The 15612-nt window shown below is 45.7% G+C and overlaps 1 protein-coding gene across 2 annotated transcripts in view; it reads right to left on the reverse strand.

Annotated features, from left to right (window-relative positions):
- Positions 1 to 12150, reverse strand: part of LOC129713368 (metal transporter CNNM4-like) — a 33306-nt gene extending 21156 nt beyond the window's left edge. For both annotated transcript variants that reach the window (XM_055662372.1, XM_055662371.1), the window contains exon 1: positions 10740 to 12150. In XM_055662372.1, the coding sequence (XP_055518347.1) occupies positions 10740 to 12120 (1381 nt within the window). In that variant the 5' untranslated portion in view covers positions 12121 to 12150. The remainder of the gene's footprint in view (positions 1 to 10739) is intronic.
- Between the last annotated feature and the right edge of the window lie 3462 nt (positions 12151 to 15612).

Consider the following 15612-nt stretch of genomic DNA (forward strand, 5'->3'; position numbering starts at 1 on the left):
TGATATTAAGAACTTAGCCAGATAGTCTAAGTGACCATGTGTTTAAGAAGGAACTGCAGATGCTGGAGAATCGAAGGTTACACAAAAAAGCTGGAGAAACTCAGCGGGTGCAGCAGCATCTATGGAGCGAAGGAAATAGGCAACGTTTCGGGCCGAAACCCTTCTTCATTTCTTCACTGGAGTCTGAAGAAGGGTTTCGGCCCGAAACATTGCCTATTTCCTTCGCTCCATAGATGCTGCTGCACCCGCTGAGTTTCTCCAGTTTTTTTGTGTAGTCTAAGTGACCATCATTGACTTCTGTGTATACTTGTCCAGTCAAAAATCAGCAGTGAAATCTAGTCCAACAACAGCTTAAAGTATTACAGATAAATGACTTAACTTGCAAATCCAATTTTAAGTATACATTTTTAATGTTACCATACAAGGAGAAATTCAATTTTCATTGATATAGAGGGACCACATTCAAAGCATTTTTTTAAATGTACTTCATGTAACTTTCCGTCGCATGCAACACAGGTATGCCATCGATGGCACGTTGATCTCTCAGTAACAGAGACATCCTCTGTTTCCTTTGACACAGAGGTAGTCAGTTGCACATGCAGCAGTCTGAACAACAAGCTCCACTTTGTACAGGGGGTCTATTCCAGTGCTAATTACCACTGACGTGGCTAGTGTCTCAGAACTGTCTAAAAATCTGTTGTGATTAAAGATGGTTAGATTCCTTCTAAATGAACGGTGGTTCTTTTCTCACAGGAAGGAAATCCGAGAGAGAGGATACTCCTCCCCATACATGGTCACAAGGCACTTACTTATAAATGTTGGGGCTATTACAGAACAGTGCTCTTGTCGAAGGTAAGACACAAAATGCTAGAGTAACTCAGCGGGTCAGGCAGCATCTCTGGAGAGATGCTTCTCTCCTTCTCTCCAGTGATGCTGCCTGACCCCAAGTTACTCCAGCATTTTGTGTTTACCTTCAATTTAAACCAGCATCTGCAGTTCTTTCCTGCACACAGTGCTCCTATCTACTGTGTAGACGTGTATATGATTATGCACGCCTATACCTGAGAGAAAGTGTAGAGGGAGCTTTAGTCTGCATTCTGTTTATCCCACCCCAGCCCTGGAGCAGTTGAGGGAACTCTAATGTGTACTTAACCAAACTGTCTGAACCAGGAATGTTTGATGTTCAGCATAAAGAGAGATTCATGGGCAGAGTGGGGGAGCTGTGCAGCTGCTGCTTTACAGCGCCAGAGACTTGGGTTCGATTCTGACCTCGGGTGCTGGCCGCAAGGAGTTTGTACGTTTGTCCGTGACTGCGTGGATTTTCTCCAGTTGCTCTGGTTTCCTCCGACATTCCAAAGACGTTCAGATTTGTAGATCAATTGGCTCCTATAAATTGAAGCTAGCTTGTAGGATAGAACTAGGACATGGGTGATCATTAGTCGGCACGGATTTGGAAGGCCAAAGGGCCATATACCATGTCGTATCGCTAATCTAAAACAAAACTATATTATTGATTATTGTATATTTATTGTGCATTATTGCATTAATGGGCCTGTAAAGCTGCAGCAAGCAAGAATTTAATTGTGGAGACACAAGGAACTGCAGATGCTAGAACTCAGCAGGTCAGGTCATCTAAATTGTGACCCCAAATCACATAGAACATATTACCACTTGCAGCAGACTTCCAGGATAGAGGACAACTTGCTTTCATTGTTCAGTAGCTTCCGAGGTTTAGTTTAATTTAGTTAAGGGATACAGCCTGGGCACTGACCCTTCAGCCCACACCAGCCATCGATCACCTGTACACTAGTTCCATGTTACCTCACTTTTGCATCCTACACACTTGGGGCAATCCACAAACACCAATTACCCCGCAAACCTGCACATCCGCGGAATATTGTAGGAAACGGAGCACCCGGAGTCACAGGGAGAACGTACAAACTCCGTACAGACAGCACCTGTAGTCAGGATTGAACCCAGATCTCTGGCGCTGTGAGGCAGCAGCTCTACCAGACGCGCCACTGTGCCGCTAAAGAAAGAACCATCAGGGAGGGAGAGAGTTGAGTGAAGAAACCAAGGTTGCAACTGTTGGTTTTGCCTCACAGGGGGCAAGAGATGTTTGGTGAGACAGGACTGGGTAGTATCCTACATTGCAATATTTCATTGGCTCAGGAATATCCTGAATTCATGAGAAACACTGCACAAAGCCTTTTGTTTTCTTAATTACCTTATGAGCATTCATGTCCACAGCCCAGGTAGCAGCTAGTGGTCACAGCTCATTGCTCACGAGGTATTGATATTGTGGATAATTACACTTGTTTATCCACAGGGTACAAATGCATGTGTGGGGGGGTGGGAATAGAAATACCTACTTAATAACCTTTGAAAGGTCGTCTAACAGGCTTGTTTCTGTCCTCCAACAGCAGCTGTCAAGAAGCAACCACTTCACTGTGGTTCAGAAAGACGGACAGATTTCCACCTCCAAGTATTCTTCATATTCAGAACAACTTGCTTCCACTCCTGTTTTGTGGGTTGTGAGCTGGCCAGGGTAGCTGTGCGAACTACAGTCAGGGTATGTGTTGGTAAGCAGGGTGAGTGGGTGGTTAATTGACAAGGTGACTTGTACCTTCTGCCACTCACTGTATGATCCCAAAGCACGGTCTCTAGCTTCTCAACACCATCACAGGTGGTCCATAAAGCGTTTGGTACATTGGCCTCCATCAATCAGGGTATGTAGTATAGACATAGAAACATAGAAAATAGGTGCAGAAGTAGGTCATTCGGCCCTTCGAGCCTGCACCGCCATTCGATATGATCATGGCTGAACATCCAACTTAGTATCCCATCCCTGCCTTCTCTCCATACCCCCTGATCCCTTTAGCCTCAAGGGCCACATCTAACCCCCTCTTAAATATAGCCAATGAACTGGCCTCAACTATCTTCTGTGGCAGAGAATTCCACAGATTCACCACTCCCCGTGTAAAAAACTATTTTCTCATCTCGGTCCTAAAAGACTTCCCTTTTATCCTTAAACTGTGACCCCTAGTTCTGGACTTCCCCAACATCGGGAATAATCTTCCTGCATCTAGCCTGTCCAACCCGTTAAGAATTTTGTAAGTTTCTATAAGATCCCCCGTCAATCTTCTAAATTCTAGTGAGTACAAGCCTAGTCTATCCAGTCTTTCTTCATATGAAAGTCCTGCCATCTCAATATAGAAGTTGTAATGTTACAGTACAAGACAGACAGAATGTTGGTGAGAACACACTCAGAGAACAGTGCTCAGTTTTGGTTACTCTGCTAAACGAATGGTGTCATTAATCTGAAATTAGTGTAGACAAGATTTATGAGGATGTTACCAGGACTCGAAAGGCTGAGCTGCCGGGAGAGGTTCGGCAGGTTAGGGACTTTTTTCCTTGGAATGCAGGAGACTAGGGGTTGATCTTAACATCACCCTTCACCCTCCTGCTCTCCAATGAATAAACTCCTTGAAACCTTTCCTCTTCTTGCCTGGCAATCTCTTCTATACATGCTGATAATAAACCTGAACTGTAACTGAGCAGTAAAATTAAGTCTGGGCTATAATAGATGCTGGAGAAACTCAGCGGGTGAGGCAGCATCTATGGAGAGAAGGAATAGGCGACGTTTCGGGTCAAGACCCCTCTTCAGACTGATGTCGGGGGATGGAGTATATTATAGATCATCGTTCCTTTCCACTGCACCCGAGGCTAATACAGAGAATGTTAGTATTCACTCCTATACCCAGCCTGGAGTGCCATGGATCCAATACAGCCACAATTTCCCTGGAGCCGGATAGCCTGTCAAGACGTGTCCCAAATTGATACTCCCATTATACTGCCACCAGTGTTTCCAACAGGTGGGAATGGCTGTCATCAGCAAACCTGGCCCTGGTGGAAAATTCAGGTTTTACCTGATTCACAAACATTGTTCAGATGCGTGATTTCCCAACTCCCAAAATGAATAACAATAAACCTAACCAACACTTGTATGGGATACTAGATATTCCCACCAACCGTTCAAGCATTAGAAATTCTCTCGGTCTCTGTTAACAGACCACTCCCACCCCCCCACCCCCCCCCCCCCCCCCCCCCCACCACCACCAACCCTCCCCCCCCCAATTGTACCTCCTCAACCATGGCTTGGCAGGTGGCATTCACAGCCAAGTCAAACAACTATTCTGCTCCAGTAACTTAAGCAGACAATTTTGATAGACAGTGCGATGCAATACTAAGGATATGTTCACCCTTGAGTCCCCATCCCCCTGCTGTTGCCTCACAGGGGGAAATTTGAGAATGGTTACAGCTACCTCAACTCTATTGCAACATCTCAAATCCTTCGTCCATTCAGCAGAGGTTGGAGGACAAAAATTTGTTCTTTCACTTTCCTGGATGTGAGGATCTAAACAGCAAATGGACAACTACACTTGTTCATTTTAAACCCTCCATAGAAACCCAGTGGCTGCAACATTCAAGGTGCATCAAAGACTCTGGGAGAATTTGAAATCACAGACTTGATCATTCATAGAGGTGTACATAGTTTGATACAGTGTGGAAACAGGCCCAACCATCCATAATGCCCCATCTACGCTCGTCCCACCTGCCTTCTTTTGGCCCATATTCCTCAAAATCGATCTTATCATCTTATCCATGTACATAATCAAATATCTTGTAAATGTTTTTATAATACCTGCATCAATTACCTTCTCTAGCAGCTCAAGTCAAGTCAAGTCTCAATTACCTTCAGTGAAATGAAAGTGGCAATGAAAGTGGCAATGAAAGCTCGTTCCATACCCACCACTCTCTGTGTGAAAATGGTGCCCCTTGGGTTTCTATTAAATCTTCCCCCTCTCAGCTTAAGCCTGTGTCCTCGATGTCATTCCTTGTTTTAAGGAAGACACTGGGAGCCCAGTGGATGGTACGGGTAAAATAACAAGGGATTTAATGAGCCATTCACGTAAGGAAGAAATGAGTGCAAGAAAGCCTGTATACATCATCCTTGCTGGCGTCTCAGTCGCTGGAAAAAGGCTTGGGGAAATTGGAGAATGATTACAGCACACGGTCTCACACCGACCTCTGCATGAATTATGCAGCTTACTGGCAGAGGCACCACTTTTCACCGGCATATTCTGCTCAGCGAGCAGTAGAGCTGCACGTCTCCATTACTTCGATAACTGGATGAAGTAAGTCGCGATGTGAACGAGGGCGAGCACTGATGTTTAAATCAGAAATACACCAAAATGCTGCGCAGAGCTGCAATCAAAGAAACGGGCCCCACATCGAAGTTGAAAGAACTACAGGCAGCATTGCATTACGGAAATTTGCCCTTACAGATTTCACAAATTGCTACTCAAAAATGGTTGACTCTTTGGGGTGCATCTGCACTTTACAAATCTATTTCCCACCACAATCAATAGCACATCATTCTGCCTACAGAAACACTGCAACAGTACACCCTTATATACCCTGCTCAGTCATTTTCACTTGCTAAACGAAATAACGTCCAATAGTTCATCATCATCAATGTTCGGAGCATGCTGGATTATCAGAACTTTATTGCCCTCCCCAAGGACAACAAATAATCAAATGCCTCACCTTACCCGTTTCAACCATTACTCTCCAGGCTGTGTCCTGCCCCTCCTCTCTTCCAGCTTTCTCCTCCTCCCCAACCCCCAGAATCAGTCTGAAGAAGTGTCTCGATCCAAAACGTCACAAATCCATGTTCTCCAGAGATGCTGTCCGACATGCTGAAGCACTCCAGCACCATAAGTCAGCATCAGCAGCTCCTTGTTCCTCAACCAAATGCTTCTGCTGGGGCATCTAAATCATCAGGATGCTCGGTATCAAACATAGCTGAGAATCAGCACAACACCAAGTGGAGCGTCTCCACCCACAACACTAACCAGCAATTGTAGTAAAAATGAACTTTATGGGAAAATGCAAAATAAAGGAATGGAAACAAAGCTGTGCTTACATCACATAACGTGTGTGGTTGTGAGTTGAGCAAGGTGCATTCACCAACTACATTTAACTCAGGGATACACCCTAAGGTGCAGCACAGGGTTGCAGGTAGCATGAAATTGGCAATGAACCAGCAGAGCAAAAACATGGTTAAATAAACAGGTTTTCAAAGATAGTCTGGTTGTGGGGAGATGTGTGAAAGGAGCTCCTCAGCTGACACCTCTCGTCCCACAGATCCTGGCCGACCTGCCCAGTTGGGTTTTATTGCAACTTTGAATAAATGAATATTGATATTTTTAGTCATGAAGACAAAAACGTTAAACATATGAACAACAGCTGGTAGAGCTGCTGCCTCAAAGCACTAGAGATCCAGGTTCCATCATGACCGACAGAGCTGTCTGTGTGGAGTTTGTATGTTCTCCCGATGACTGTGTGGGTTTCCTCCCATATCCCAAATATGTGAAGGTTGTTTGGCCTCTGCAAACTGCTCCTAGTGTATGTAGGGAGTATATGCAAACATGGGTAACATAAAATTAGTGTGAATGGGTGAACGATGGTTGTTGTGGACTTGGTGGGACGAAAGGTCTGTTTCCATGCTATATCTTTTAATAAAAAACCATATTCAATTTTTTACCAGACATTTAGTCAGTCATGGTTTCTTTATAAATATATGTTCTTTGATAGTTTGACAGCACAAATTGTCTGAAAACATATATAAAGTTCTTACAGACTTAACGGCAGCCTGGATGTTTGATTGTATCAGCATCCCATCAAGGGTTTTAATGCAGCACATGTTTTAATATTAACATTCATTTGAAAAGTTTGGCTTTAATTTCATCATTTATAATGGTCAAGTTTTATCTCCTTACCTCAACTCTAAATTGTAGACACAAGAAACTACAGATGCTGGAATCTTGAGCAAAACACAAAGTGCTGGAGGAACTCAGTGGGTCGGGCAGCATCTGTGGAGGGAATGGACACAGGACGTTTCGGGGCGGGACCCTTTTATTTAGCCAGCAGTGTCCTCAATTAATAATTATCTAGCTCGTCATTTGTATTAGGATTAACGTTATTTCAATATATTTACAATGATATACTTTTAAAAGTCTTGATGTCCTTCAGTGCCTGGGAAATTTAAAAATACTCATACTTCTTGGTTTTATTTATTTCTGTTAAAACCAGAATGGAATTTGCAAGGACTACAATCTATTTACAGGTACAATCACTAGTTATTAATTAACTTAAAAACTTTGTTTCAATGAAAAATAAACTTCATATTTTGCAGCAAACTAAATACACATTAAAGCTCTGAAGGAAATTGATCTATGAAAGAATGCTGTAGCTGGGCAAGTCTGCAATCTGACCATACCAAATAAAAAGCCTTGTTCCCAGTCTGCAAATTCAAGTTACTGAGAAAACAAAACTCATTTGACACGCACTTCAGTCAGAAAAAGGGTCCCAACGCAAAACATTATCTGTCTATTTTCTCCATTAGATGTTGCCTGACCCACCGAGTTCCTCCAGCACTTTGTGTTTTGTTGAAGATTTCAGCATTGAACTCAATCTCAGCAAAGCCTTGGTTGTGTCAGGAAGGTTTTCTAAACCGTGTACAATCTAGCAAGCAGATTGTTTCAGAAGAATTAGAGGCTGTGGATTTTGCCCAATCAAACTGTACAATTGAGCAATGGTGAACTTCCTGCTGAGTCCATTTCCTTGGCTTTCTTTCTGATTCAGAGGTTTCAGGGCCTGACAAAGACATAGATCTGGTCAGCCAGATGCAGCCCATAACATCAGATCCTTGGCCAAAACCCAAGCCAGTTGACTGCACGACCACCAATGGTCATAGTCAGAGTCATACAGCAGGGAAACAGGCCCTTGGGACCCAACTTGTCCAAGCTGACCAAGATGCCCCATCTTCGCTACTCCCACCTGCCTATGCTTGGCCCATTTCCCTCCAAGCCTTTCCTACCCATGTACCTGTCCAAATGCATTTTAGATGTTGTAACTGCTTCAATTACCTTCTCTGGCAGCTCGTTCTAGATACCCTCTACCCTCTGTATGAAAAATGATGGCCCTCAGGTTCCTATTAAATCTCTCCCCTTCACCTAAATGTATGTCCACTGGTTCTTGATTCCCCTACTCTGGGTGAAATAGTGATTAAGATCAGAAAAACATTCAAGTGTCCACACAGAGGAACATAGATTTCAGGAAGTTTTCCTTCAGTTGACAGAGAAATTGCTTTGTTGCTGGGCCGAGTGTAAGACAGGTCAACAAACACAGGAAACAACAGCGAATGGACCTGGAGATCTCTCGCAAGTGTGTTCAAACTCTACGCCTCTAATTCCTGGAGACCGTAAGAAGATTGTTAGGTACGCAGATTGAAGGTGTAGCACCAAATGAACTGAGGAGGATCATCACAATACACTTTAGAGGTAGAAAGGCATCCAGTCTTGGTGAGGAAGCGCAAATGCTCAAATAGAAAGCTGAGGTTGCACAAGATGATTACAAGGGAGGAGGGCGATGGGCTCGAGATTACAGCTTCAGTCATATTATCGAAAACAGCAGCCCGACCGGGCTTGGATATGTCACAGCACCAATGGAGTGGTCATAAAGATGATCGGAGATTTTGAGCATCACTTATTAAAAATACCCCGGAAAGATTGTGCAGAAAACGTAAGAATTTAAGCACAAATGAGCAAGTGAATCATGTTTTGATAGAAGTTTAGAAATGTTCAGTGTCTGGTGGACACTCTGACGCTCCAGAGAAAACAATTCAAGACTGTTCAACCTCTCTTTACACCCAATACCTTTTAATCCAGGGAACATCCTCCCCATAGCCTCTGTGTCCATCCTATAATGGAACATGCACAACTGCACACAATACTCCAAATGCAACCTAACCAAAGTTCTATAATATTGCAACGTTACTTGTGTAGGAAAGAACTGCAGATGTTGGTTTATATCGAAGATAGACACAAAATGCTGGAGTAACTCAGCAGGTCAGACAGCATAGCTGGAGAAAAGGAATATGTGACGTTTCGGGTCTGAAGAAGGGTCTCGACCAGAAATGTCACCCGTTTCTTTTCCCCAGAGATGCTGCCTGGCCCGCTGAGTTATTCCAGCATTTTGTGTCTATCTTCGCTGCAACATTACTACCCGTCTCTCATATTCAATGCCCCAAACAATTAAGGCAAGTATATGTACACCTTCTTCATCACTCCATCGACTTGTGTTGCTACTTTATGGACAAGGAATCACTATAAATAATGCGTATATCTTTTGAAAGTTCAGAAAAAAACCATGGAAGACTGGAGATTAGGTATGCCGATGAATACTCTTAAACTTCTACACGTGTACAGTCAGGAGCATATTGACAGGTTCTATGACGGTCTGGTTCATCCACTCAGGAAGGCAGGAGATTGGAGGTACTGTTTTAAAAACCAGTCAGTACCAAAGGCACACGCCACCCTGGCCATGCTCTCAATTCACTCATATCATCGGAAAGAAGGTAGAGTTGTCTGAAAACCGCGATCACCCGATTCAAGAATAGCTTCTTCCCAACCCCCACCGGGCTCTTGAACACTATAGAAGACTTACCTCAATTATTAACTATAAACTGTCCTTGGTTGCACTGGGGACTTTGGGAGGGCTTTTTGCACTAGTGTTGGCATTATTAATTTATTGATTTTTTGTTTATTATCTATTATGTTCACGGTCCTGTTATGCTGCTGCAAGTAAGAATTGCTTTGTTCCATTGTCAATATTTATAACTATTAAACACTCTTAAACTCTCTCAAGTCCAGTTTCTGACAGCTAGGACCCAATCATCAGATATTAATTACTGACCCAATATCACTCCTGCCCTAAAGGTGTTGGTGACCTCTATTCAGCACAGTCCACCAGTACCAAGAAGCTGGTAACAAATGCTGCCTGTCCCGCTGAGTTACTCCTGCATTTTGTATCTACCTTTGATATAAACCAGCATCTGCAGTTCTTTCCTACACACCCTGCTAGCTCATGTTGGTAGATACAGCTAGCCAGTGCATGTAGTCTCTTTGCTCATATCGGTTTCTCAACTTGCAGCCAATGATATACCTACCACCCTTTTCACACAACAGTTGGTGGGTACATCAAAGGAGTTGCCGGAGGCAGTAGTTGTGGCAGGTATTGCCACAACATTTAAGAAACATTTGGATAGATACATGGACAGGATAGGCTTAGGGCGATATGAGACAAATGCAGGCAGTTGGAACTATAGTTGAGGGATGTAGGTCTGTTAGGGCAAGTTGGGCTGAGGGGCCTGGTTCCATGCTGTACAACTCTATGCCTTCTTACCCACCTCACCCATTTCCACCTATCATTGGCATGGCCTGGTCCTGCCTCTCTTCACCCCCCCCCCCCCCCCCCCCCCCATCGAAATCAGTCTGAAGTTTTGGACCCGAAATATCACCTATATATTTTCTCCAGAGAAGCTGCCTGACCCGCCGAGTTTTTCTAACATTTTGTGTCTATCCCAACATGAAAAGTCACATATCTATGTTCTCCAGAGACGCTGCCTGATCCAGCATCGGCAGTTCCTTGTTTGTGCCCTCATTGTTTGGTGACCAAGAACAACCCAAGCAAACACACTCATCAGTCACAGGACCAAAGAGCGAGGAGGAAGCTCTCCAGAACCCACAAGCCATAAAAAGTAAAAAAAAATGCAGCACAACGTCTTAAAATTAGCTATTCAACCAGTCTCAGAGCAGCATTAAAACTCTCACCTTGTTTGAACTCTTCCAACATTGTATCCAATCTGGTGTCATAGAAAACAAAATGTAAAGAGTGGTTGTAGAACCTGGTGATTGTCTGAAGAGGGACACAGTCATCAGGGTCGACAAAAGCCAAATCTTTCACGTACAGGATGTCAACAATGTTGGATTTCTCGTGCTCGTACACGGGGATCCTGGTGTAACCCGTCTCCATGATCTCAGACATTGTACTAAAATCCAGGATGGCATCCTTGCTCACCATGAAACAGTCGCGAATGGGGGTCATGACATCCTCCACTGTTTTGGTCCTCAACTCCAAAGCCCCCTGGATCATGTTTAGCTCGTCCTTATCCAGCCCATTGTAAGGCCCCGTCACCTTCAACATCTCCAGGATCTTCTCGCGGCTGTACACCTTGCCGATCTCCTGCCCCAGGATAAGGTCCAGCAACTTGCTGATGGGGTAGGACAGGGGGAAAGTGAGGAGCATGAAGAACTTGGTTAGGTTGATGGTCTTGGCTCCCACTGCCAGGCCGTGTCTGGAGCACAGCGCCTGGGGGACAATCTCACCCAGGATGACGATGCCGATGGTGGAAGTCACCACGGTGAGCCAGCCGGAGCCCACCATGTCATCTAGCAGCACGGTGAGGGTGGTGTTGACCAGCACGTTGCCCAGCAGCAAGGAACACAACAGGTAGTTCCCCTTACGGCGGACAGGCTCGATGCATTTGGCGTGGTGGCGCTCGGCGTCGGTGCCACAGTTCTGGACGATCCTCAGCTCCATGGGGTCCAGGGCCATGAGGCCCAGGTTGAGGCCGCTGAATATGCCCGAGAGGGTGAGCAGCATGATGGTGAGGATGATCTGCAGCCAGAGCGGCATCAGCGAGTGTTTCTGCTCCAGCACCATGATGCGGGTGTCCTTGCCCGGGTGCAGCATCCACACCGAGCCGTTCGAGGTGCACAGGACGAACAGCTTGGAGTCCTCGTTCTTGCGCAGCGGCCGGACCCGCAGTTCGACGACGACCGAGGTGTCGCGGTACACTTGCACCTGCCGCGTCACCTCGATGTCCTTGGAGCGGTGCCTGCACAGCTCGCCGTCGTCGTCCGTCACGTTGGCGCCGGCATCCACCTCGGCGAACGCCAGCCAGCTCCAGCTGCGGCTGTTCAGGTCGGTGCCGAAGAGCCGCAGCTTGACGGAGCTGCCCTCGGTCACCTGCAGCGCGCCGGGCTCCGACAAGGCCGCAGCCTTGGCCACCGATTGCTGCGGCTCCGCCATCTCCGCCGCGTTCTCCAGCCTCAGGCCCGAGATGATGCCGATGCCGGCCCCGGCCCGGCGCACCGCCGAGTGTAGCAAGGCCGCCAGGAGATAGCAGCAGCCGCGCCTCAGCCTCGCCATGTTGTGCCGCTGGGCAGCATCGCTTTCCCCCCCCCCTCCTCCCCCCCCGCCGCCCGCCCCCGCCGCGCGGCCGCCCACCTCCTGCTCCCGCCCCCCACTAGTCCCGCCCTCACCCCCTCCCATTGCCCGCGCCCCACGTCGCTCATACCCTAAACACGTCCATTGGCTCATCCGCCCGCCGCTCACCTAAACCCCGCCCCCAAACTAATCCCGCCCACCCCCCCCCCACTAGTCCCGCCCCCACCCCCTCCCATTGGCCGCGCCCCACGTCGCTCATACCCTAAACACGCCCATTGGCCCGTTCCCAGGTCGCCCGCCCTTCCATTGGCTCATCCACCCGCCGCTCACCCAAACCCCGCCCCCCCCACACTAATCCCGCCCACCCCCTGCTCCCGCCCCCCACTAGTCCCCCCCCCTCACCCCCCTCCCATTGGCCGCGCCTCACGTCGCTCATACCATAAACACGCCCATTGGCCCGTTCCCAGGTCGCCCGCCCTTCCATTGGCTCATCCGCCCGCCGCTCATCTAAACCCCGCCCCCACACTAATCCCGCCCACCTTTTCTCCACCAATCCACACCACGCCTCGGTCAACCACTTTAACCCATTGGTCCAGGCCGCTGTCAATCATGAGGCGGAGGCGGGTGGTAAACAAACCAGCCACCAATTAGCGTCTGGATGTGCCGACGCCCCGCCCCCTACGGCCATGCCCCGCCTTCCTCCTCTTGTCATGGTTCAGTGGGGTACACAAGTTCACCAGTGACAGGAGTAAAATTAGACCATTCGGCCCATCAAGTCTACTCCACCATTCAATCCTGGCTGATCTATCTCTCCCCCCTAATCCCATTCTCCTGCCTTCTCCCCATAACCTCTGACGTCTGTACTAATTTGATTTAGAGTTAGATTTAGCTCTTCGGGCTAAAGGATTCAAGCGATATGGGGAAAAAACAGGAGTGGGATACTAGTTTTAGATGATCATCTATGATCATATTGAATGGTGGTGCTGACTCGAAGGGCCGAATGGCCTATTGCTGCACCTATTTTTCTATGTTTCTAATGTCTTGTCGCGACATCCATGACAATGGAGAGTATTGACAGAGTCATTACTATGGGGTGTGTAGGAAGGAACTGCAGATGCTGGTTTAAACCGAAGATGGACATTCATTTGATGAATATTCATTCATTTGTTCTATATCTTAGTTTAGTTTTGTTTGTAGTCACGTGTACCGAGGTGCAGCAAAAAGCTATTTGTTGCATTCCCCTACTCTGGGTAAACGACTGTGCATCTATTCCTAGGTGCCTGGGAATCCTGGGTGCCTGATCCAGCAGCTCCAGACCAAACTCGGCTTAATCAGTGGTCTACTTTAACTACACCCAGCCTGAGTGAGTGACTCATTCATACCTTGGGGCAAACTGTTTTGTACAACTTCATTGGATGGCCTTATCCAGTCTGAGACTTCAGCGATACACTGCCATTGACAGATAAGGACATTATTATTATTGAATAAAACAGTTTTTCTTTGAAGGTTCAAAGGTATGTTATTGACACATGTACTAATTAAGGTAAAGTGAAACTCAATTTACCATACAGTCATACTAGAAAAAGCACCAAGACACACAACTACATAAAATAATTACATAACAACTTTAGAATGTAAACTTGTTGAAGTGGAAAGATGCCTTGAAGGTGTGGCAGCTTATACAAAGAAGAATGAACAGCAACAAAATAGATAGAGCTATTAAAGAGAGTTAAGTCAAGGGATATGGGGAGAAGGCAAGAATGGGGCACTGATTGTGGGTGATCAGCCATGATCACAGTGAATGGCGGTGCTGACTCGAAGTGCCGAATGGCCTACTCCTGCATCGATTGTCTATTGTAAAACACTGGAGAAGGTGTTTATGTGTGTGTGTTTAATATTTGGACTCCTTTTCAAGACTAAGGACAGGTTAATTGAATGATCAAAACTGAATATTCCATCATAATTGAATGATCAAAACTGAATATTTCTCATAAATATGACATATAAGTTTGCAATTTTTTTTTTCTTTAGAAATAAAAATTCTAACGTGTTCCAGCCTATTAATTACTTTTTGGTCTCCTTTCTTATGTAAAAGAGGCCTGCAATGTGCATTCTAAAAATAACAATGTTTAACTGCAGATGCTGGAAAAATTGAAGGTAAACAAAAAAGTTGGAGAAACTCAGCGGGTGAGGCAGCATCTAAGGAGCAAAGGAATAGGCGATGTTTCGGGTCGAGACCCTTCTTCAGACAGATAATCTTTTTTAATTACCTAAAATCAGGAAACTTGTTTGAAACCAGCTTCTCTGTTAGTTTCTTTACTTATTGGTTATAAAAATAGAAATGGAAAACAATGATTAAAGTTTGTTGTAACCACAACTTTAATATGAGGCTTTTAACCAAAGGAGAGCAATGAAGCAACATTTGATGTGGATCTACAGAGGATATTAGAAAGGGTGACCAAAATGTTGATCCAAGAGATAGCTTTAAGAAACATCTTAAAAAAGTCTAACGAAATTGGGTATTCGGAGATCATGGCCCAATACCTAAGAATACAGTAAGAATATAAAAACATAAGAATTAGCAATATGCCCTTCGACCAAATTGTGAAGCCAGTGGAAAGAATATAGATGGCTGGGGAGGGAGAGGGGAGAATGGATGTAAGTCCAGGTCGGGCACAAGGAAGAGGGGTGTGGGTGGGGAAAGGAGGGTTGTTTGTCAGTAGTTACCATTATAAGCATCCTTAAAGGTTTATAGAACCATTATAAGCACCCTTATATTTAAAATAAATTTATTTTTCACAGCAAATAATAATCTCTAACTAACCAGCCATTCAGAAAATAGGTCTTCCACCATGTTCAAAGCTCTTCAACCCAGTTAGTTCTTCTGACCCACAGAGTCCCAGCTATTGCTTTCTCACTAATTCCATTTAAAAGTATCTGCACAAGCAACTTTGTTACAGTGTCACATCCTGAATACTATTGGATAAGTAACATTTAACTGTGGAAATCAAGTACTAGTTAGAAGCAAAACTGTGTTCCATGTAGTTATTAAAGATAATTAAAGAGAGCATGTTCATCAGCACTAGAATTTATTTAAGTGGTTTTAATTTTACCCATTTCCTTGTACATCGTCTGCTTTGATCTGTCTTTTTCACATCTTACCCTTCAACATCTCTAGTCTCTCTCTCCCCTGACTCTCAGTCTGAAGACGAATGGGCGGGACATAGGTAGAATGATGGACGCTGGAGCGGGCCAATCGTCGGGCAGGGTTTCCGGAGCGGGCGGGATGCAGTATCTCTTTATTTCGGGGCGGGACATAGGTAGGATGATGGACGGCACAACGGACCTATCGACATGCGGTATCTCCGGGGCGGGACATAGGCAGGATGATGGACGGCACAACAGACCAATCGACATGCAGTATCTCCGGGGCGGGACATAGGTAGGATGATGGACGGCACAACAGACCAATCG

Source organism: Leucoraja erinacea, chromosome 35 (assembly GCF_028641065.1).
Source record: "Leucoraja erinacea ecotype New England chromosome 35, Leri_hhj_1, whole genome shotgun sequence".
In the NCBI taxonomy this organism is placed as follows: Eukaryota; Metazoa; Chordata; class Chondrichthyes; order Rajiformes; family Rajidae; genus Leucoraja; species Leucoraja erinaceus.